The 25741-nt window shown below is 37.0% G+C and overlaps 1 protein-coding gene across 3 annotated transcripts in view; it reads left to right on the forward strand.

Annotated features, from left to right (window-relative positions):
- CSMD3 (CUB and Sushi multiple domains 3) overlaps positions 1-25741 on the forward strand; it is a 1374620-nt gene that overhangs the window by 1049672 nt on the left and 299207 nt on the right. For all 3 annotated transcript variants that reach the window (XM_049854130.1, XM_049854131.1, XM_049854132.1), the window contains one exon: positions 1371-1565. In XM_049854130.1, coding sequence (XP_049710087.1) covers positions 1371-1565 — 195 coding nt within the window. The remainder of the gene's footprint in view (positions 1-1370; positions 1566-25741) is intronic.

A 25741-nucleotide genomic window follows, 5' to 3' on the forward strand; every position in this document is an offset into this window, starting at 1 on the left:
ATGAGACCAAATGATCAACAATGACTCTAAGCCAAGATAAGATAAGGGGACAGGGGAACTAGAGTACAGAAAACAGAAAACCAGAACACAGTTGAAGAGAATGTTGACACATTCTCTTTGTTTAATGTTGCAGAGCAGTTTGTGTAGAACTTGTCAAATGGAAATCTAACCTGCTGTGCAAACTTTCACTAAAAATACAATAAAATATTATTTTTTTTAAATTCTATATGGCGTCTTCCTAAAGCACAGAATTCTCATTAGTTCTTATAAAACTTAAGTACTTTAAATTCTTGGCAAACTTTTAAGAATGGACACTATATATTCTTACTGTTACAATTAATCAGATTTTAATATAAGTTCTGTATTAGCCAAGCACTAAGATATTGTTCACTTAGATTCCAGTGGTTCCCTGACTCATACGTAGAAGTACACCTGCCTCCTGACTTCTCATTAGCCTAAGACAAATTCTAATATAGAAAATCACCACGTTTGGTATCCTGAATTTATTGTGATGGCCTTACCTTGCATATTTATTACTTCTAAGTAACCTATAATAATAATAAACTGGAAGGCAACTCCAGGCTTTATCCAGGTCTGTTAACAAAAGGATGTTCTAGTGCCTAGCCCACAAAATCTTTTTATTTCTGTACACTTTTTCAAAATGCTTTAGTTTACTATCTGCGAGCACAGAAAACATTTTCTTTGCTGTGAGTGGACTTTATTTTCCAATTTGTCTTTTATTGCTAGTTTTGAAAGTACTTTACTTTGACACAGACTGTACATCCAAAAAGTCTGTGGCTCGGATTTTGTAAATATTTTGTCGCTTTTTTATAAGGGTAGACTTCTGATATGGAGGATAACTAGAGGAAATACAATAGGGTAAGAGAAATAGTTGCAGGACAGAGAAGTAGGGTCCCTTACTTTCCTTCTCGTGCTGAATTGTACTGAGCTCAGCATAGGCAACGATGTAATTTCTAGGGTCAGTAGCATGGGATGGCTGTACATTATTTGGGGTAAAGATCTTTTAAACAAATAAGTAGTAGAAGGGATCCTTTTTTTCCTCCAAAGTCAATTAAGATAACTTGTCCATGGATTACAGCACATACTTAAATAAATTTTAAAATTCTGTATTTGGCTGTATTATACACTAATATTAATAAGAATACCTACCAAGATTTTTTTTTTCTCCTACTAACCAATATAAATTAGCAAAATTTCAGATATGGTTAAGAGCTACTTTGTACTTTGAGCCCCCAAACAGAATCAGAAAGGGTACTTTCCATTTAGAGGAAGAAATGAATACGTCTTAGAAATTTCATTAAAAAATAGCAATTTAAAGAAACTTATTTTATATCACTACTCTTTTACAGCAAAACTCCGAGAATCTTGCTTTGATCCAGGCAATATAATGAATGGTACCAGACTTGGAATGGATTATAAATTAGGGTCAACGGTCACCTATTACTGTGATGCAGGCTATGTTCTTCAAGGTTATTCAACACTCACCTGTATCATGGGAGATGACGGAAGACCTGGATGGAATAGAGCCCTACCAAGTTGTCATGGTAAGAAGCACTTTTTTTTTTTTGCTGACTTTTATTATTCGGCAGAAATACTCAATTTATATTTAAAGTAATTTCTGGATTTTTTTTTTTTTTAATGAACCCTTTTACCTATAGTCAACAAGTGTGGTATAGAGAAAAGCAATCAGTTATTATCAGAGAATTTTTAAGTGAGTTCAATAATGAACTGATTTTGGAAAAGGGCTTATGTTACCAGGTGTCTCTAAAACAATGTAGGCAATCTCACTGAGAGCCAAGGCATTGCCTATTGTGTTCATTCTTATGTCTTCATATAGAGTGCCTGAAAATGTTAGCTGCTCAAAATCTATTCGCTGAATAAATGAAGGACACACTAAAACTAGCATTCCAGCTTAAGTAACTTAAATAATATCAAGAATTAAGCATATGCATTTCTCCTGAAAATAATGTTATGTAAGGACATTTTTTTTTTTAAGGACATGTTTAGGAATCATATGCTTGTATGTAACTCTATATAAGAACAGAGATACAGTAGAAAATAACATTTCAGTAAGGAGAGAGAAATAGTTATATCACTGTAGAAGGTTACCACAGACTCCCCAGTCAGTTGAATGATCCTAATGCAGTGTACAAAACTGGCATGGAGATGATATCATCTAAGAGTTTCCAAACTAGGGGTCACCACCAGTGAGTCATATAATCAATTTATTGGGTCCTGACTAGCATTTTTATAAATGACATGTAATTGAATCAATTTAGATTAAAAAAAAAAAAAAAAAACTATAAAGGAGAAAAATATTAGAATTCAAAGTCAGGTTAAATTTGTGGAACTTTTCTCAGTTATGTGCACACACATATACACACACATATATAGTTGTTCTTGTTACCTGCTGTTGAGGCAGCCCCTGCCTCATGGAGACTCTATGTGTTAGAGTAGAACTATTACATAGTTTTCTTCGCTATAATCTTAACTGAAGCATATTGCCAGGTCATTTCTTCTGCAGAGGCTCTGGGTGGGTTTGATCGGACAACCTTTAGGTTAGTAGCCAATCACAAACCCCTTGCACCACCTGGGCTCTTATACAAACACGCATACACATACAAACGAATATGTGTGTATGTTTACATTGGGCCATGATACTATGTGTTTTTCTTACTGTGAATTTCAGTGAAAAAATAAAACAAGTCTGATCTGATGGTTAGTAGTAGTAATTTTTGGTGTCTGATGTCCATGGTCATGTATCACTTGTTAAAATTTTATTGTATACCTGTATATGATTTCTGTACATACACAAGTCACAAGGGTGTTGATTGTGGATCCAAGTAAAATGAAACCCTTGACGACTTCAGTATTTTCTCCATTTATCATGATGTTGCTTATTGGTCCACTTGTGAGAATTTTTGTTTTCTTTATAATCCATACCTAGGTCTGTGGTCTTTGATCCTCATCAGTAAGTGCTTCAAGTCTTCTTTGCTCTCAGTAAGCAAGGTTATGTCATCTGCATATCACAGGATGTCAGTGAGTCTTCCATCAATCTTAATGCTATGTTCCCCTTCATATAATCTAGACTTTCGGATTATTTGCTCAGCATACAGAATGAATGAAAATGGAAAAGAATACCACCTTGATGCATGGCTTTCCTGATTTTAAACCACACAGTATCCCCTTGTTCTGTTCCAATGACTGCCTCTTGGACTCTGTACAGGATCATTATAAGCACAATTAAGTGTTCTGAAACTCACTCTTCACAATTTTATCTATAATTTGTTATGATCCGCACAGTTGAAAGCCTTTGCACAGTCAAAAAACACAGGTAAACATCTTTCTGGTATTCTTTCAGCAATGATCCATCTGACATCAGCAATGGTATCCCTAGTTCCACATCCTCCTCTGAATCCAGCTTGAATTTCTAGTAGTTCCCTTTCTATGTACTGCTGCAACTGTTTTTGAATTATCTTCAGCAAAATTTTATTTGCATGTGATATTAATGACACTATTTAATAATTTGTGCCCTCTATTGGGTCATCTTTCTTTGGAATGGGTACAAATATGGATCTCTTCAAGAGTGTTGGCCAAGTAGCTGCCTTCCAAATTTTTTGGCATAAGTGAGTGAGCACCTCCAGTGGTCCATCATTTGTTGAAACATCTCAATTGGTATTCCGTCAACTCCTGGAGCTTTCTTTTTTGCCAGTGACTTCAGTGTGGCTTGGAATTCTTCTTTCGATACCATCGGTTCTTGATCATAAGCTACCTCCTGAAATAGGTGAACGCTGACCAGTTCTTTTTGATACAGTGATGCTTCCTGGGTTGTTCAGTATTTTTTCCATTTAAAAAGAAAAAAAAGGAAAGGTCAAACTCATCACTGTCAATTCCAACTCGTAGAGACCCTGTTGGACTGAGTAGAACTGCTTCATACAGTTTCCAAGGAGTGGCTCGTGGATTTGAAATGCCGACGTTTTTGGTTAGTAGCGTAGCTCTTAACTACTACGACACCAGGACTCCATTTTGCCCACTGAAGCCTTCAAAATTGCAATTTGAGGCTTGAATTTTTTTCTTCAATTAATTCAGCTTGAGAAATGCTGATCTTGTTATTCCCTTTTGCTTTTTTAACTCCAAGTCTTTGCACATTTCATTATTATACTTTATTTTGTCTTCTCAAGCCCCTTTGAAATCTTCTGTTCAGCTCTTTTACTTCATCGTTTCTTCCATTCACTTTAGCTACTCTATAATCAAGAACAAGTTTAAGAGTCTCTTCTGACATCCATTTTAGTCTTTTCTTTCTTTCTTTCCTGTCTTTTTAATGACCTCTTGCTTTCTTCATGTATGATGTCCATGATGTCATCCCACAGCTCATCTGGTCTTCAGTCATTATGGTTGAATGACTCAAATCTATTCTTGCGATGCTCTCCAAATTCAGGTGGGATATGCTCAAAGTTGTGTTTTGGCTCTTGGACTTGTTTTAATTTTCTTCAGCTTTAACTTGAACTTGCATATAAGAATTGATGATCAGTTCCATATTCAGCCCCTGGCCTTGTTTTGACTGATGATGTTGAGCTTTTCCATCATCTCTTACAGCAAATGTAGTCGATTTGATTCCTGTGTTTTCCATCTGGTAATGTCCATGTGTAGAGCTGACATTCTGTTGTTGAATAAAAGTATTTGCAAGGATTTTGCTGGCCAATTTTTTCTGAGGTAGACTGCCAGATCCTTCTTCCTACTGCTGTTGAGTCAAATCCAACACATAGGGACCCTAGAGTACAGAGTAGAACTGCTCCATAGAATTTCCAAGGAGAGCCTGGTGGATTCAATCTGCCGATCTTTAGACTAGTGGCCATAGCACTTAACCACTACACCACCAGGGTTTCTTCCTTCTACCTAGTCTGTCTTAATCTGGGAGCTCTACTGAAACCTGTCCAACACAGGTGATCCCGCTGGTATTTGAAATATCGGTGGCATAGCTTCGAACATCACAACCACACTAAAGCCACCACAATACAGCAAACCTAGAGACACATTGTAGGCTTTACTTTAACTTCTCTTTCTGAGTGAGGAGTTGCTTTTGGGCTGTGGTTCCTGAATGCCAAATAAGGAAAACTTTTTGTTCATTACTTTTTTTTCCCCCCAAAATTAAAAGTCAACATCACCATACTTTGTGTAAACTCTTCAATTAACCATAATTTGCTTTTTGTTGTAATGTTGTTTTAGTCTTACCACAGATGACATTAAGCTCCATGAAGTCATAGTCAACATTTTATGCTTCAATCATGTTGACACATTAATTCATATAATCAGGCTCTTAATAAAATTTTGCTAAATTGAATTAAGCCATAAGATTTACAAAGTTTGTCTATTTTAGTAGATAGATTTTTATCATCTAAAGGATTAAGTGCACATTTTCAATCTGAAGAAAATGTTTTCAAGAGCTTAAGTTGAACACTGGAGGATTATATTTGTCAGAAGAGTAGATCCAAAATGATAGTATCCTGTGATAAATCCTGTTCAGTGATGAGAAGCCCTGCAGTTTATCTCATGAGAATGTCACATGTATTAAGTGACAGGAAAACAGGATACCTTTTCCTTCAATTCACTTGATGATAAAAAAATGTGTTTAGCAAGTAATTTCTTCTCTTTTTATGTTTCATACTTTATAAAGTATCTGTTCAAACTCTGTTACTTTATTTATCTATACACATACTGAAGTCATATCATTCTGATCTATCATTTGACTCAATATTAGATAAAGATAATAAATCACAAATAGCTCCAGATTCCATATTTTTCCTATAATATTCATTCCTTGATTTATTTCACCTAATGGCATTGCATTTATTTCTATAAAAAGAGCTCTAACCTATCCTGGGACATCCATCTCTTACCTCTTCACCTCCCTCCTAACTAGCTTACCTTCTTCCCTTGTTCCCTATGCAGTTTCTTCTCAACACAACAGAGTGATCTCTGAAACATACCTCAGATCATATCACTAATTTACTCAAAATACACCAGTGGGTTCCCAAATCAGGGTAAAAGTCAAAGTTCTTACATGAAGAAGCTGTATTTCATCTGTCCATACATACTCTGACCTTTGTGACATCTCTACTATTCTCCTCCTTTACTACTCCCTTTGAACTCCGGTGACCTCCTTGATATTTCTTTAATGAACTAATCACATTTCTACCGTAGGGGCTTTGCACTTTCTGTCCACCCTGCCTGGAATACTTCTTCAGCCATCTGGCTGACTAGCTCTCTCACCTCCTTCAGGTATCTGATCACTTGTCTTCTTATATAAACCATTCGTATCTACTCTCTCACCACCAGTGCTCCCAGGATAGAATAAATATCTACATTTACAAATGTAGCTATATATCCTGCATAAAGGTTGTTCTGATGTAGGTAAAGCCCCAGTTACTTTTAGAACCTCAGAACTTTGAAAGGTAAATCATAAAATTTGGAATCACTGGCTACAGTATCAATGCAATATTCTTGATCCTTTCCATTGTTATAGCATACAGTGAGCCTCCAATTAATAGCTGACTGATATAAGATGTTTGGCATAAATATATTTGAACTGTTAAAGAGCCACTAGTTTTCCAGTTCTTCTAAAGAGACCATAGCATTTATTCATCCCTTTTTTTCAGGCATTCAAAAGTCATTTTTGGTAACAATTACATCTCCTAAGTATTTTTTTTTTTTTAAGTATTAGGGATAAAAACATGAATTGAATATGGTACTTGCCCTTACAGAGTTTACAATCTGGTGAGACATATTGTACATCAGTTAAAGGTCCATTACTAGAAATAAGAACAGAGCATTGTGGACACAGAGCATAGGAGTGTGCCTGACTAAGTTAGAAAGAGAGACTAAGGAAGGCATACTTATAAATATGATAAATGAACTGAATCTTAAGCATATAAATAAGAAGTAACCAGATGAAGCAGAGGACATGAAGAGATGAGATGTTTTACACCTAAGGTTGAGCATGTGTAAACATCTAGAAGAAATAGAAAATCTAAAATGGCACAATGTCAGGTACTCAATAAAGCAAGAATATAGGGAAGAAGACTGATGAAAAATAATAATAGCTTACCTGTATTGAGCACAAATTTACCTTTTTAACACATATTATTTTATACCTCAACACAACCCCCTAAAGTAAGGACTATTAATATTCTCATTTCCTAATCACTGCTCTACAAGTGAGCTGGTTAAATCTGCAAAGGATCTTGTAATTACCTTTTTATATCACTAGAACCTAAAACGGCCTAGCATATTTTGGTTGCTTAAATGTTTTATGAATGGGTGTATAGTGCCAAGAGAAGTAATGGAATTGTGTGTGGTGTAGTGGTTAAGTGCTATGGCTGCTAACCAAATGGCTGGCAGTTCGAATCTGCCAGGCACTCCTTGAAAGCTCTATGGGGCAGTTCTACTCTGTCCTATAGGGTCACTATGAGTCGGAATCGACTCGACAGCACTGGGTTTTTTTGGTTTGGGGCTGGGGTTCACTTATTTATGAAATCTTCCTCCAGGTTATATATGAGAATTTTGAGAAGGTAAATTCCTACCAATAACTGATTCAAAAGTCCATCTGAAATGCAATAGAAAATACAATTTTTAACAGAGTACAAATGCCTTAGTAGATATGCTTAAAAACAACAACAACAACAACAACAACAAAAACATCATTGCCTTTGAGTTGATTCCAACTCATAGCGACCCTATAGGACAGAGTAGAATACCTAGTCAGTGCTAACTCAATTCTTTTGAAAATATGGAACATTATGTTTAATACCTTTTTTTTACTTACACTAATCTAAGTGCTGGATTCTGCAGAAAAATTAAATCAAGGATTCAATCACTAATGACGTTTGAGTCTCCCAAGTGCCTAAACACAAATATGTTAGGATTGGAAGCACTCATCTGGCACCATTCTTAGTTCAACTTCCAACTATTTATGGAATTACAAAAGCTTTTAAAAGGAGAGCTCTCTTACCCCGTAAACTGAAAAGAAAGCTTTGAAACAAACCAAAATAATAATAATAGTTCACAATTATAACTTTCCAACTTCAGAGTAATCTGTCATTAGTAACCTCTATGACCTACCTTAAATTAAATCATATTGTTTGAGTAGAAGAAGTAAATAACTAAACTATTATTCCAGCTCTTCTGTTTAAATGGCATGAATTGCCTTAGGCTAAGATCCTCATTTCAAAGGTCCTTGAAGTTGATACTTTTTTATTTTTTACATATGAAACAAGTCTGAAGTACCATTCTGTGATGAATGCATATAGAGATTATCTAATCTAATATAGTGATAAATTCAGCATTTGATGTCATTTAAATATGGGGTATAATTAAAGTATGTAGATGAAACATTCATAAAACAAAGGCTCAGTGGCTAATTATTACTGATTATCAAGTATCTGCCTTTAATCAGCAGCACATAGGAATTTTGAACATTCAAAGACCTAACACACAGATTATGTATCAGATTATGTATGTATTCTGCAGAGAAGTGTCCTATATTTTGTATGGAAAAAATTTAAGGTGGTATTGAGATAAAACAAAAATATGAAAAGTAGTATGTTTAAAAGGAAATGAGAAGGGAAGATAATGTTATTGAGTACCTGCTCTTTTCCAGTGACTGTTACGTACATTATTTCTTCAGCCTTATCATTGTTACAAATAAATCCCTACTGCTATGGGTTCAGAAACTCTGGTGGCATAGTGGTTAAGTGCTACGGCTGCTAACCAAAAGGGCGTAGTTCGAATCCATCAAGCACTCCTTGTAAACTACAGTGCAGTCTACTCTGTCCTATAGGGTCACTATGGGCAGGAATTGACTTTATGCCAATGGGTTTATTTTTTGGTTTGGCTATTGGTTCTGGAGCACACTATCTAGACCTGTCCATGTAAGAAGCAATTGATTGAAAATCAATGCCTGTAATTTGCAACATGTAATCTTGTGACCATTCAAAGGGGGCTGGTATTTAAACCATTTTTATTTTTCCTGCCTTTGGCATCCCCATCCCTATAGCATGTTTTCAGATGGGCAGTCACATGACCTCTCATTGTACTAAGATACTCCTCATTACAATGTTGTCTATGTTTAATCCAGACCTCGAATATACTTTCCTAATATGTTGTCAGTTTTTGCAAAAAGAAAATAATATTTATGTATACCAAAAGTTTAAAAAACCCAGTGAGGTATTATTTTCTCCTTACAGATGAAGAAAGTAAAATATATAATGGTAACTGTTAGAGGTCATGGTGGAATCGAGATGCTACTCTACTAAGAAATGGTGTTAAGGTAACAAGACAAAATATCTAAGGATAGCCAAATATTTACTTCTGTTGGGGAAATTAAAATCCTACTAACAGAGTTCTCTCCATAAAGCCTACAAAAGAAGAAAAGGAAAAAAAAAAAAAAAGTTTTGTTATTGAATAAGTCTATCAAGAACGCAAGGCCCATCGCAGGTGGTCTTCAAGAGACTACAAAGACTAGACAGAAGTTCACATACATGTAAAGTTAAAAAAAAAAAAAGGAACAGTAAAAACTGTTTTACCTCCTTGAGAGATAAATATGTGCCCCTTGTGACAGTCTTTTCTATACCTATTAGAGAAGATGGACTTAATTTTGGAGATATGTGTTTATGGTTCCAGTGGTCAGAAGGTATACTAGTTTCCTAGAGCTGCTGTAAACAAATTACCACAAAATGAATAGTTTAAAGCAACAAAAATTTATTCTCTCACAGTTCTGGAGGCTAAACATCTGAATTCAAGGTGACAGCAGGGCCATCGCCTCTTGAAAGACTCTAGGAGGAGATCTTCCTTGTCTCTTCCAGTTTCTTGTAGTCCCAGGTATTCTTTGGCTTGTGGCAGCATAATTCCAATCTCTGCCTCCTCTTCACATGGCCATCTTCCCTGTTCATCTCTCTGGCTCTGTATCTCATCTCCTTTTTTATAATAATGCCACTACAATGGTGTTATGGATTTTGATGTGTACCCCAGGAATGTGTGTTGACTTGATTGGGCCGTGACTCTGAGTGTTGCGTAGTTCTCAACCATTTTGTCATCTGATGTGATTTTTCTGTGTGTTGTGGGTTCTATCTCTATGATGTTGATGATATGAGATTGGTGGTGATTGTGTTGATGAGGCAGGACTCAGTCTACAGGATTATATTGTGTCTTAAACCAGTCTCTTTTGGTATATGGGGGAGACAGGTGATTGGAGAGACATGGGGACCTCATGCCACCAGAAGAGTAGTGCCAGAAGACGGGCGTATCCATTGGACCCTGGGTCTCTGCACTTAGAAACTCCTAGCCCAGAGGGAGATTGATGACAAGGACCTTCCTCCAGAGCCAACAGAGAGAGAAAGCCTTCCCCTGTAGCTGATGCCCTGAATCTGGACTTTTAGCCTGCTAGACTGTGAGAGAATAAATTTTTCTTTGTTAAAGCCATCCACTTGTGATATTTATATTAAAGCAGCACTAGAGGACTAAAATGACTGGGGTTAGGACCCACCCTACTCCAGCATGACTTCGTGTTAACTAATTCCATCTGCAAAGACCTTATTTTCAAACAAAGTTACATTCACAGGTACCAAGGTTAGGGCTTCAACACATCTTTTTCAGGAATACAACTGAACCCATAACAGAAGGCCCATGACCTTATACTGTAAAATCAAAAGCAATGGCCTTTTGTCAGATGTTTTCTGTTTTCAAAGAGACACCCTAACGGAAGGGTGTGGGTATCTACTTCCCTCCCTTTTATAAAACAAAGAAAATTTCATCAAGGAGAGAATCCTTGCACTTCAAGGAGAGAATCCTTCACTTCAAGATTCCTAAGAGAGATGCATGCTTAAAAGAAAACAAAATACAACTGTCTGTGTAACAGAGACTTTGGTCCCTAATCCCAAAACTCAACCCTAGTGAGTTAAACTGAACTACATGGGAGAGTTAATTAGCAAAGCTGAGCCATATTTAGATTATATTTCTAAGTAGCCTCAACACTAAGCCAACCCCTAAGACTGAGTATTTCTCCTCAAGTCCCAAACCTGAGTTACTACTCATACCTTTCTGATTCAGGTTAGAATTTAGCAAAAGAGCAAGAAAGGGTCCTCCAATGAAGTTAGTATTTTCCAGATCTTCTTAGGCCAAAGCAACAATTCCAGAGGCAAACTGTCTTGAGGGCAAGAGTAGGCAGAGAATGACAAAGAGAAAAAGCGGTGGTTAGGGAGGAATTAATAAGAGGAGGGATTCCTAAGCTCTTTCATGCATGCTGGTGAATCCTCTGGACCTCTTCTTAAAAAAAAAAAACAGTTGCCACTGAATTGATTCCAACTCATAGCGACCCTATAGGACAGAGTAGAACTGTCCCATGGGGTTTCCAAGGAGTACCATCTGGTTAGCAGCCATAGCTCTTAACCACAATGCAACCAGGGTTTCCGGACCCCTTCTTAGAATCATCTTTTTAAGTGCGTAAAATAAAATAAACCATATAGGCTTAAAAAGAGAACCAGTTGTATTAAAATATAGCTATCAAAGTACTTTTTTTAATCAAAGTGCTTAAAATTATAATTAAAAATCACAAATTTTTGATGTAAGTGTATATATTCATCTTAAAGCACTAGATTGGAAGATCTTGCAGAAGGTCTAATAAGTCCTATAATTTTAAGTAGTAATGAACATAAATAATATTTGCAATATCTGCTGCAATTATAAAGTAATATGAAAATACCTGTGATTTCTATTGATGACAAAGTCCCAGTTACATCTAATTCTACTGTGCCTTGTTGCATCTGTTCATAATTAAAGGGAATGCTAAAATTCAGCTTAAAAACATCAGTTAGTGACTATTGAAAGTGTAGACATTTTTTCTTCCCCATTCAAATTTAGGGAGCTAGGAAGAGAACCTCTGAATTATAAGCAAGAAGAGAAGATTGGTCACAATCTCTGCCCTTCCGTAAGTAGCATTGGCTCCTGTTTCCCCTGGACTTCTAAAGGATAAAAAGTTTAAAGAAATGGAGAATCACATGTACAGTGACCTTAAACAGCCAAATATAGTATTCCTACCCCTTAAGAAGGAAACGAAGTTGTAACATTGCTTTTCCTTTGGGATCAAGTGCTTTGCTGGATATCCTTGGGAAAAATTAAATGAAGTGAAAATGAAAGTCATGAGCTCTTTCTGGAGGGCAACAATGCCTTGCCTATGGTCACTAAAAGGCATTCCTATTTCAATGGGGGAGTTCTGACTGAACTTTCTTTTAAACTTTGAACCTTCCTGGGATTGATGCGGTTAGTTTGGGCCTCTTCCTAAAGATCCTCTTAATATCACATTCAGCCAGGACAGTTCATTAGTTCATTTTACCTAAGCCTACACTAAGTATCAGGTCTGAAAGTCACTTCCTGTTCAAGTTCCAAGGCCACTCAGTCAGGAAATAGTAAAAGTGGAGCTCAAATCTAGACCTTTCTGATTCCGAAGCTTTGGTTTTTATATTGAATTCTGCTGTGCTACCCTTCACAAAGCATTTGAAAAATCTATAGGCTTTACTTTCCATGTATCTAATACACATAAAAGGAGGCCTGGTTAAGCACTCGACTGTTAACCGAAAGTTCAGCAATTTGAATCTAGCAGCCACTCCATGGGAGAAAAGACCTAGTGATCTCTGTAAAGATTTCAGCCTGGGGAGCCCTGTGGGGTAGTTCTCTTCTGCCCTATAGGGTTGCTATGAGTCGAAATTGATGATGGCACACAGCTGACAGAATAATATTAAAATAATATATAATTTATTCTTTTTGATATTCATAACATATACGTATTGGAAGTTTATTATATAAACAGACACTATGCTGGGCTCCAGAGATACAAATTATGGGAAAAAAAGATATGGAAACTTGGACTTCGTAGATCTTATAATCTAGTGATAAAAACAGATGTTAATCAAAGAGCCACACAAATAAATATATAATTACAAATTGTAATCGATGTCCTGAAAGTAATTAACACATTCACAAGCACTTGCTGCCACTGAGTCCATTCTGACTCATAGTGAACCTACAGGAGAGAGCAGAACTGCCTCATAGGGTTTCCAAGGCACAGCTGGTGGATTTGAACTGCTGACCTTTTGGTTAACAGCTGAGCAATGAACCGTCATCCTACCAGGGCTCCAGAAAGTAATTAATGGAGTGCAATATGATGGAGGCTTCTGAACTAGTCAGACAAGTCAGCGAAGACTTTCCTGAGAAAGCAATATTTGTGATGCGGCAGATGGACAGGTTTCTTTCTTCCCTCTGAACTCATACTAATATTTTTTTTAAATAATAAGTGTTGTCATCACTAAAAATAAATGACTAGGAGAAATACGAAATAAGTTAAAAGATGAAAAGGAATTTTTGTTGTTACAAAAGCACCAAAATTTCAATTAAAACCATTTTAAAAGCACTTGTCTTCTCATGCACAGCTTCCTATAAGATGGTAGATTAGTGTTTGCCAGGGGCTTGTAGGCGGGAGAGATATGGGGTACTGCTAACGGATAAGGGATTTCTTTTGGGGGTTATGAAAATGCACTGAAATTAGTGGTGGTGGTTATACAACTTTATGAATATACTGAGAAACACTGAATCGTATACTTTAAAAAAAAATTTTTACAGTTCGTGCGTTATATCTCAATAAAAAAGTGGGGTTAAAAATGAGTGATATGGGTATCATAGGTTAACTACCAGCACCCACAAGACCATTATTAATTATTAATAGAATTTGTATATGGTAACATGGAAGATCTACCCAAGGAATATAGCTATTCATATGCCTTTACCATAGAGGGACTTTTTTCTCTCTAAGAACGTACCCTCTGATGAAAAATACAACTCATAGGTCACTGGGGAGTGGGAGGAAGACAGGAAGGGGACAGCTTCCTAGCTAGCTAAATCAAACAATTGACCTCAGGCAATCAGTGAGGGGACAGATGTAGGAGCTCATATCCTCCTATGTTGACTTACTGATTAAAATGGTTCACAAGCCACCAATTACCACATACATGAATTTAAAAAAAAAAAAATTTTTAGTGTTAAGCAGGAATGTGTAACTGTAACACAAAATCAATCCATGAGTACTGAAAGTTGATGATTTTTGCTTTTTTCTAGGTAAACAATTAACAATAGAAAACTCACATAAATGCTATCCTTACAGCTTTCCAGACAAATAAATTTGACTGTTTCAAAAAATATTATAGAGAAGAATGAAGATCAAAATAATTAAGTTATTTAGTGCTATAGGTTATAATTTAAAGCAGTATTAAACTCCATCATGATAAAACTACATTATTGGAGGCTTATCACTTGTATGGTGCACTGTACAATGGAATTTGCATGGATGTGATATTAGAGCTTATCATCTGGGACAGATAAACACAATGAAGTATGTATGTTTATATAGGAGGCATGAACAGGAGAACAAAATGAGTGGTCAAATCGTTAGGTGGTTTTACTACAATCAACGTTTTGAACAAGGGAGCAAAAGAAGCAATAGTCACTGTAATCTTAACATCAGTAGTGGGAATAGTAGCTGTCTGTATTACAAATTCATATCACAGAGTTTAAGAGTTAGAAAGGTCTTTCTTAAAAAAAAGAAAAAAAAAAGGCTCCATGGGAGATAGAACTTTCAAACACATTCTATTCTAGAATTTATGATTTGTGACATTCAATCAGGCTATATCAGGGCATAAGTAATATAATAGAAGTATACCAGCAAATTTCAGAAGGTATGGCAGTTCTTTCAAACTGAAGGAGTCACAGGCCACATCTATAAATTATTGATTTAATATACCACATTGCTCTTTTGTGACCTGCAAGAATTCATCACTTTTAAAAGTACCTAACTTGCTTTCTGAGAATAATTTATACATTATTTAATACTTTTCATTTTAGCATATATTTGATAATAAATTATACATTACACAAGTGAAGAGCCAGATTTGAAATTGCAAGTAGCTTAAGGCCATGTTGCACACATTTAAAAACTCTCTAAGATACCTAGAAATTCAAGTAGTACCTCTTCTATGTAAAAAGTTTGGGATTGTTCTACTTCACTCATAGTGGAGTACCCATTTGGTCTCTCCTTCCTCTTCAGTCCTACTCCTCTACCTCACACACATATCTCTGTTCAAAATGTGGCTGGGAAGTCCTTTTCATGGAGTGGATACAGCCTTAAAATCTTGTTCTAGTCTCACACTCTGGTTTCTCTGGAAATACCACATCTGTCTACTATATCACTGGAAACATAGCTCTTGGGGATAAAACAAGCATATGTTTTATAGATTACGAGTGTGTATAACTTATGAAAATCAAGCCATATGAACTCATCCAAAGAGGATTTTAAAAACTAAACAAACACAAAAAGAGGGAACAAGAAAATAAGGAATTAAACTGTGTGAGTGATTTTGCTCACTCAGTGAGGGTATAGCCTAGATTGATAAATTGGTAGCATGGATACACTACTGTGAAATTGCAGACATGAGTTTTCTATTCCCTCAGTGAAGCTCAGTATACACATGGCTCTTATATTGTCAGTGCCTCATCACTAAATATATTCCTAGTGTTTAAACATACCTATCTTTCACATAGTATGGTCCCTAAAGGTAAAGTACCTATAATCCGTGGTAGTCAAACAAAGAAAAAGCAAAAATTCCAATTTCAGAAAAAAAAAAAAAAAGGCTTAGATGGATTCATTGACAGAGGATATGTCTGAATTTTGCACTATATGGTAATTTAAGTGATTTTGGAGGTAATTTCAACCAAATGAAAAGATCGTGCTATGCACTAACCATGAACCATTACTTCATAGTAGCTTTGTCTCATATGCATAGCTCATTTCATCCAGTAGACATTTATGGAGAACCTAGCGTGTGGTAGGCATTGTCCCAGGAAAGGGTTGGCAAATGACGAAAGTAGCATGTTGAAAAATTGCTAGCGTTGGTATGAACATGTACCCGTGGGTAGAGCTGGGAGTGTATTGGAAGAGTATATGTGAAAACCGTTGGGAGTCTGGACTGTGGCAGTTAGTGGAAAACAGGAGAGAGAATCTCAAAAGCCAGTTAGGGTACAAACAACAGAAATCAATAGTTTATTGTACCCTGGGAGTCAGGGAAGGGGGTCAAGAATAATGGGATTTTACAAATAGAGTGTTTGAAATTTTAAATCTCTAAAATCACTGGGGTCTGTACGGACATGTGAAGCATAGTTCTTCAGTGCTATAAATAATAATTATTTACAGTCACAACATAAATTTTGATATTACCATAGTTATATACATTTTAATTATCAACTTGGTGTTTCAGAGATTGTGTCCTGAAGAACACTGGTCATTTGATGTTCTATAGAAAAAAGAGTGCTTTCAAGTAAGTTCATAAAAAGAGTATAACATTCCCCAAATGTTATTAAAGGCTCAACTAGGTCCTACAGCAAAGAATTCTGTTTCTTTAACCCACATGTTGCCCAAACTTACCTAACCATGGAACCACTTCTCATAATTCATATGTTCCACAGGCACACTATTAAAAACCACAGATTTAAAAGGCAGTCATACGTATCACATAGGTTATAATCAGGAACAGGTGAGCTCTTATGCTTAATACATTTCAGTGGATATAGAATGTTCAGAGGGACAAAAGCCAGTTTGACGTAAGTCCACAAGATAGAAGAAAAGTATAGAATCCAAAGTTACAGCTTGCTTTTATCTTCTCTTTCTACTTTTTAACAGAGACAGAAAGAAGAAATTACTCTACTAGCCAATAAGATGAAATTGAAACAGGAGGAGACAATATGAAAAGCCTCTGGGTTCAATGTTAGGAGAATTAATAAAGTTGACCTAGCTTAGTCATTATCCCATTTAGATTGCATAAGTATCAAGAGATTACAATAGCCTGGTATCTCACAGGACAGTTGATTTTCCCTTATTTACATTATTTAATACTGCATAAAAAGTTATCTGTCATTGCAATATTCTGCATTATTAACTATAAATTAGATCATGCATTAGGCACTGACCAAAAGGAAAGTAAAATTATTGGCAACAGTACAAACAACAATATCTAAAGTAATACTGGTTACCATAATAATATGTGATTATACTGTGACTTCTTAAATATTCATCAGTAGTTTTTTTTTTTTAGTTTAAAAAAAAAAAAGCTTTGTATTTATAAATGAGATTTTCAACAAAAGCTCTCCTAAATGTCCAGAATGCAAAATAAAATACACAAAACAAATGTATGCTGTCAGGCACATATTAATGTTGGAATGGCAGAATGTCTGTGACTAAGTCACAGAGTTGAACTTGAGTCAGAAGCTCTCATTTCTAATCACACTTTTCAAATATAAAAATAAGATCTTTTGTCATATACATTCAAATTATTATAATTTTAATTTTGGAACCCTTAAAATCAGAAAGAAAGTTAACATAAAACATACAGTTCATTCTTGAGTCATTCTCTCTTCAGTAGCATTATCGGTTGAATAAAGTTATCAGTGCTGAAATAAGAATACACCTGACTAATCTCAAACAATAACAAGTGATGAGAGTGATGCATCTTTGGTTATTATCATCACTGTCAATTTGTTGTTGTTTCTGTGAAGTTCTAATTTTAGTATGTTTTATCCTAACTATTTATTACTCTTTTGCATATTTTTTTTTTTTTTTAAAAAGAAACACTCGTTAGCCACCCTGCTCAACACAACATATTGTTCATGGGGTGTGCGCGTGTTTTAAATATATTGCTATATCTTGTAAACTTTGACCAGCAATACATTAAAAGTTTTGACTTTTTCAAACTTTCATGACCTAATACAGGTATGTATCCATCTCTCTTCAGAAAGAAAACCAGGCTTAAACTCCCATTAATTTCAACGTAAAACTGAAAACCTATTTATGTCTGATCTCCTTTAGCCCTTTCTTCTGTAGAGTGTCACTACTGCTGTTTGAAGCAAATCATTCCACTTTTGTCCTTGATATTATCTTTCCCAGGACTCTAGGTCAGTGTCCCTGAACTTTCCTTTGTAATGACTTCCTTCCTCCGTAATAAATAAGAAAGCAACAAGAACTCACGTGCTTTTGCATCTTTGCCAACTACATTCTCCTTCCATTTATGGTCAAGTCCATGATTAGTTTTTGCATTTCTTTATACATACCACTCAGTCTTCATTCAACTAGTATAATCTAGATTCCACCCCTCTACTCTAGTTCTGGGTCTGCAAATTTTTTCAGTAAAGGGTCAGATAGTAAATATCTTGGCTTTGCTGGCCTCATATATCTCTGTCACATATCCTCCTCCTCTTCCTCCCTCTTCAAAAATGCAAAAATCTTTCTTGGCACATTGAATGGATCTGAGCTGCTGGGTATAGTTGGCAGAAGGCTGCTGTAATTGAAACTACTCCATTAATAACATCAAAAACTTCCTTTTTGATGTTTGAGAGGAATAATTACACTGCCTACTCTTTGCCCAGGTTCACAGCCAGCTGAAAGATAGGCTGAAGGAGTTCCATCAGCTTTAATAGCATAAAAGCTGACGTGCAGTGTGTGTCAGAACAACCATAGCCTCCTCCTCAGGAAGCTCGCCTCTGTAAAACTTACAGCATAGAGGTTGTTGTTGCTGGGTGCCAAGATTCCAACTCATAACGAACCCATGTGACGGAGTAGGACTGCCCCATGGTTTTCTAGGTTATAATCTTTACAGGACCAGATTGTCAGGTTTTTCTTTTGCAGAGCCTCTGAGTGGGTTCAAATCACCATCCTTTGTTTAGGAGCCTCGCACTTAACCATTGTGGTACCACGGCTCCTTTACAGCCTAGAATCCAAAAACCGAACCTGTTGCTGTCAATTCCGACTCATAGCGACCCTATAGGACAGAGTAGAACTGTCCCATAGGGTTTCCAAGAAGGGGCTGATGGATTCAAACTACTGACCTTTTGGTTGGCAGTCGAGCCCTTAACCACTATGCCACGAGGGCTCCGCAGCATAGAATAAAAACAAAAACACCCAGTGCCGTCGCATCGATTCCAACTCATAGCGACCCTGTAGGACAGAGTAGAACTGCCCCATACAGCATAGAATAAAAGCAGCCCAGAAAATGTGCTCTGCAGGCAGGACAGCTCCCAGAGGAAGGAAAACAGAAGTCCCTGTTCCCTGGTCACCAGTCACTAGGGGGCGTGTAAAAGACATTGCCCACAGCCTGCTGTTTAGGGAAAATCCCTGCTCTTGGAAAATACCAAGCGTGAGGTAGAAGCCTTCCTTACACTCCCAATTGATAAGTCAGTCCAAATTTTCGTCATCTTATCAGGCATTTTACCACGTTTAACCCTTTTGAAGGTTTTCTTTTAATTTAAATTATCTTCTCCTTTGCCTCCCGAGATTCTAATTTCTCCTTTTCTTACCTCTCTAAACTTTTCTTCTGTTTCCTTGTGGTGTGCTGTCAAATTGATTCCAACTCATTGCAACCCTATAGGACAGAGTAGAACTGCCCCACAGGGTTTCCAAGGAGTAGCTACTGGATTCCAACTGCAGACCTTTTGGCTAGCAGCTGAGCTTTTACAGCCTAGGACGCCCTGTGGGGCAGTTCTACTCTGTCCTATAGGGTCACTATGAGTTAGAATGACTAGAGACAGCAGCGTGTTTGATTTTTTTTGTTTTGATTTTTAATATTTAGGGAAGCAGACTGCCACATTCTTCTCCCCCAGAGCAGCTAGTGAGTTACAACCGCAGACCTTTGGTTAGCAGCCCGGCGCTTAACCACTGCACCACCAGGGCTCTTTTCTGTTTTCTTAGCAACCGTCTCTTTATCTGTCGATATTATGCCTTCCATTTTCCCGGGAAACTCCTCTGGAGCCCTCTTTTCTCATTTACATGTGTTTCTGGGTGACCTCATTCAGTTTAAGAAAATTTACTTTCATCTTCGCTTCAAGAATATTTATTATCACCTCTGCAGCCTTGGCACAGTGGTTAAGAGCTCAGGCTGCTACCCCAGAGACTGGCAGTTGGAATCCACCAGCCGCTCCTTGGAAACCCTATGGGGCAGTTCTACTCTGTCTTATAGGGTCACTATCAGTAGGAATTGACTCCACGCAATGGTCGTTGTGTTGTTAACATTGTATACAGCCCTTGTGGCACAATGGTTAAGAGCTTACTGCTAAATGGAAGGTTGATGGTTCAAACCCATGGTTAAAGAGTAAAGCTGGTGCTCTGTAAAAATAAATATGTAAAGAGTTTTATTGAGGGAATATAATGATTGGAATTAGGCAACATTCAGGCAGAATTTCCAAAATGGTTTGTCTTTCTGGAGACAAGTTTAGCTTTTATACACAAAGTTAGACGTGACTAATTTCACAATTTTTCAAAAATGTTTTTTTTTCGTATTAGTTAATCTCATCTCCTTCCAGAAGACCATCTGCCCAAAACATTCTTTGCAAGGACATTGCATTTGTGCCATGTGCTTCCTGGAGCATTCTAAGCACATACATTACTTTTCTTTCTGTCTCTCTCCCTTGCTTACTCGGAGTACTTTGGATTAACCCTTTATTGACAACCTAGTTATCAGTCATCTTGACCTTGCTGAGACCCTCATTTTGATTTTAGAAACTCTTTATCACTACGCATAAGTTCTGTGGGAGAGAGATCTGGCACAGTGATGCAGTGGTTACGGGCTATGGCTGCTAACCAAAAGGTCAGCAGTTAGAATCCACCAAGCCGTTCCTTGGAAACCCTATTGGGCAATTCTACTCTGTCACTGGGGGTTGCTATGAGTTGTAATGGACTCCACTGCACTCCACAACAACAACATGTTCTTTTGTAGAGTCCCTGGGTAGTATAATGATAAATGAGCTTGGCTGCCGACTGGAAGTTTAAAGGTTTGGGTCCACCCAGAGGCACCTGGGAAGAGAGGTCTGCAAACAACTTCCAAAAATCAGCCTTCGAAAACCCTATGGAGCACAGTTCTACTCTCACACACGATGACGCCATGAGTCTCAGTCGACTTGATGGCAACTAATGGAATTTTTTTTTTTTAATTAATAATTTTTTATTGTGCTTTAAGTGAAAGTTTACAAATCAAGTCAGTCTGTCACATATAAGCTTATATACACCTTACTCCATACTCCCACTTACTCTCCCCCTAATGAATCAGCCCGCTCCCTCATTCCAGTCTCTCCTTTCATGACGATTTTGCCAGTTTCTAGCCTTCTCTACCCTCCTATTTCCCCTCCAGACAGGAGATGCCAACACAGTCTCAAGTGTCCACCTGATACAAGTAGCTCACTCTTCATCAGCATCTCTCTCCAACCCATTGTCCAGTCCCTTTCATGTCTGATGAGTTGTCTTCGGGAATGGTTCCTGTCCTGGGCCAACAGAAGGTTTGGGGACCATGACCACCAGGGTTCCTCTAGTCTCAATCAGACCATTAAGTCTGGTCTTTTTATGAGAATTTAGGGTCTGCATCCCACTGTTCTCTTGCTCCCTCAGGGGTTCTCTGTTGTGCTCCCTGTCAGGGCAGTCATCCGTTGTGGCCGGGCACCATCTAGTTCTTCTGGTCTCAGGATGATGTAAGTCTCTGGTTCATGTGGCCCTTTCTGTCTCTTGGGCTCATAGTTATCGTGTGACCTTGCTGTTCTTCATTCTTCTTTGATCCAGGTGGGTTGAGACCAATTGACGCATCTTAGATGGCCGCTTGTTAGCATTTAAGACCCCAGATGCCACATTTCAAAGTGGGATGCAGAATGTTTTCATAATAGAATTATTTTGCCAGTTGACTTAGAAGTCCCCTTAAGCCATAGTCCCCAAACCCCCACCCTTGCTCCGCTGACCTTTGAAGCATTCGGTTTATCCCAGAAACTTCTTTGCTTTTGGTCCGGTCCAGATGAACTGACCTTCCGTGTATTGAGTATTGTCCTTCCCTTCACCTAAAGTAGTTCTTATCTACTAACTAATCAGTAAATAACCCTCTCCCACCCTCCCTCTCTCCCCGCCTCATAACCAAAAAACTATGTGTTCTTCTCAGTTTATACTATTTCTCAAGATCTTATAATAGTGGTCTTATACAATATTTGTCCTTTGCATCTGACTAATTTCACTCAGCATAATGCCTTCCAGGTTCCTCCATATTATGAGATGTTTCACAGATTCGTCACTGTTCTTTATTGATGAGTAGTATTCCATTGTGTGAATATACCATAATTTATTTAACCATTCATCTATTGATGGACACCTTAGTTGCTTCCAGCTTTTTGCTATTGTAAACAGAGCTGCAATAAACATGGGAGTGCATATATCTGTTCCTGTGAAGGCTCTTATTTCTCTAGGGTGTATTCCGAGAAGTGGGATTTCTGGGTTGTATGGTAGTTCTATTTCTAACTGTTTAAGAAAACGGCAGATAGATTTCCAAAGTGGTTGTACCATTTTACATTCCCACCAGCAGTGTATAAGAGTTCCAATCTCTCTGCAACCTCTCCAACGTTTATTATTTTGTGTTTTTTGGATTAATGCCAGCCTTGTTGGAGTGAGATGGAATCTCATCATAGTTTTAATTTGCATTTCTCTAATGGCTAATGATTGAGAGCATTTTCTCATGTATCTGTTAGCTGCCGGAATATCTTCTTTAGTGAAGTGCGTGTTCATATCCTTTGCCCACTTCTTGATTGGGTTGTTTGTCTTTTTGTGGATGAGTTTTAACCGAATCATATAGATTTTAGAGATTAGGCGCTGGTAGGAGATGTCATAGCTGAAAATTTTTCCCAATCTGTAGGTGGTCTTTTTACTCTTTTGGTGAAGTCTTTAGATGAGCATAGGTGTTTGATTTTTAGGAGCTCCCAGTTATCTGGTTTCTCTTCGTCATTTTTGGTAATGTTTATATTCTGTTTATGCCTTGTATTAGGGCTCCTGACGTTGTCCCTATTTTTTCTTCCATGATCTTTATCGTTTTAGTCTTTATGTTTAGGTCTTTGATCCACTTGGAGTTAGTTTTTGTGCATGGTGTGAGGTATGGTTCCTGTTTCATTCTTTTGCAAATGGATATCCAGTTATGCCAGCACCATTTGTTAAAAAGACTATCTTTTCCCCAATTAACTGACACTGGGCCTTTGTCAAATATCAGCTGCTCATACGTGGATGGATTTATATCTGGGTTCTCAATTCTGTTCCACTGGTCTGTGTGCCTGTTGTTGTACCAGTACCAGGTTGTTTTGACTACTGTGGCTGTATAATAGGTTCTGAAATCAGGTAGAGTGAGGCCTCCCACTTTCTTCTTCTTTTTCAGTAATGTTTTACTTATCCGGGGCTTCTTTCCCTTCCATATGAAGTTGGTGATTTGTTTCTCCATCACATTAAAAAATGTCATTGGAATTTGGATCAAAAGTTCATTGTATGGATAGACGGCTTTTGGCAGAATAGACATTTTTACTATGTTAAGTCTTCCTATCCATGAGCAAGGTATGTTTTTCCACTTATGTAGGTCCTTTTTAGTTTCTTCCACTAGTACTTTGTAGTTTTCTTTGTATAGGTCTTTTACATCTTTGGTAAGATTTCTTCCTAAGTATTTTATCTTCCTGGGGGCTACTGTGAATGGTATTAATTTGGTGATTTCCTCTTCGATGTTCTTTTTGTTGATGTAGAGGAATCCAAGTGTTTTTGTATGTTTATCTTGTAACCTGAGACTCTGCCAAACTCTTCTATTAGTTTCAGTAGTTTTCTGGAGGATTCCTTAGGATTTTCTGTGCATAAAATCATGTCATCTGCAAATAGAGACAATTTAACTTCCTCCTTGCCAATCCGGATGCCCTTTATTTCTTTGTGTAGCCAAATTGCTCTAGCTGGGACCTCTAGCACAATGTTGAATAAGAGCGGTGATAAAGGGCATCCTTGTCTGGTTCCCGTTCTCAAAGGAAATGCTTTCAGGCTCTCTCCTTTTCGGGTGATGTTGGCTGCTGGCTTTGTATAAAAATTTTTTTTTTTTTTTTGTATAGATGCCCTTTATTATGTTGAGGAATTTTCCTTCAATTCCTATTTTGCTGAGCGTTTTTATCATAAATGAGTGATGGACTTTGTCAAATGCCTTTTCTGCATTAATTGATAAGATCATGTGGTTTTTGTCTTTTGTTTTATTTATATGGTAGATTACATTAATGGTTTTTCTAATATTAAACCAGCCTTGCATACCTGGTATAAATCCCACTTGGTCGTAGTGGATTATTTTTTTGATATGTTGTTGAATTCTATTGGCTAGAATTTTGTTGAGGATTTTTGCATCCATGTTCATGAGGGATATAGGTCTGTAACTTTCTTTCTTTGTGGTGTCTTTACCTGGTTTTGGTATCAGGGAAATGGTGGCTTCATAGAATGTGTTAGGTAGTATTCCGTCATTTTCTATGCTTTGAAATACCCTTAGTAGTAGTGGTGTTAACTCTTCTCTGAAAGTGTGGTAGAACTCTGCAGTGAAGCCTTCCGGGCCAGGGCTTTTTTTGTTGGGAGTTTTTTGATTACCTTTTCAATCTCTTTTTTTGTTATGGGTTTATTTAGTTGTTCTACTTCTGATTGTGTTAGTTTAAGTAGGTAGTGTTTTTCCAGGAATTCATCCATTTCTTCTAGGTTCACAAATTTGTTAGAGTACGTTTTTTCATAATAATCTGATACGATTCTTTTAATTTCAGTTGGGTCCGTTGTGATGTGGCCCATCTCGTTTCTTATTTGGGGTATTTGTTTCCTTTCCTGTATTTCTTTAGTCAGTCTGGCCAACGGTTTATCAATTTTGTTAGTTTTTTCAAAGAACCAGCTTTTGGCTTTGTTAATTCTTTCAATTGTTTTTCTGTTCTCTAATTCATTTAGTTCAGCTCTAATTTTTATTATTTGTTTTCTTCTGGTGCCTGATGGATTCTTTTGTTGCTCACTTTCTATTTGTTCAAGTTGTAGGGACAGTTCTCTGATTTTGGCTCTTTCTTCTTTATGTATGTGTGCATTTATCAATTCTTTTGCTGTGTCCCAGAGGTTTTGATAGGAAGTGTTTTCATTCTCGTTGCATTCTATGAATTTCTTTATTCCCTCCTTAATGTCTTCTATAACCCAGTCTTTTTTCAGTAGACTGTTGTTCAGTTTCCAAGTATTTGATTTCTTTTCCCTGATTTTTCTGTTATTGATTTCCACTTTTATGGCCTTGTAGTCTGAGAAGATCCTTTGTCATATTTCGATGTTTTGGATTCTGTAAAGGTTTGTTTTATGACCTAATATGTGGTCTATTCTATAGAATGTTCCCTGTGCACTAGAAAAAAAAAGTATACTTTGTAGCTGTTGGATGGAGTGTTCCGTATAAGTCTATGAGGCCAAGTTGGTTGATTGTAGCCATTAGGTCTTCCGTGTCTCTATTGAGCTTCTTACTGGGACTCCTGTCCTTCTCCGAAAGTGGTGTGTTGAAGTCTCCTACTATAATTGTGGAGGTGTCTATCTCACTTTTCAGTTCTGTTAAAGTTTGTTTTATGTATCTTGTAGCCCTGTTTTTGGGTGCATAAATATTTAATATGGTTATATCTTCCTGGTCTATTGTCCCTTTAATCATTGTGTAGTGTCCTTCTTTATCCTTTGTGGTGGATTTGAGTTTAAAGTTTATTTTGTCAGAAATTAATATTGCTACTCCTTCTCTTTTTTGCTTGTTGTTTACTTGATATATTTCTTTCCCAT

The sequence above is a fragment of the Elephas maximus genome, chromosome 15, assembly GCF_024166365.1.
Source record: "Elephas maximus indicus isolate mEleMax1 chromosome 15, mEleMax1 primary haplotype, whole genome shotgun sequence".
NCBI classification, from domain to species: domain Eukaryota; kingdom Metazoa; phylum Chordata; class Mammalia; order Proboscidea; family Elephantidae; genus Elephas; species Elephas maximus.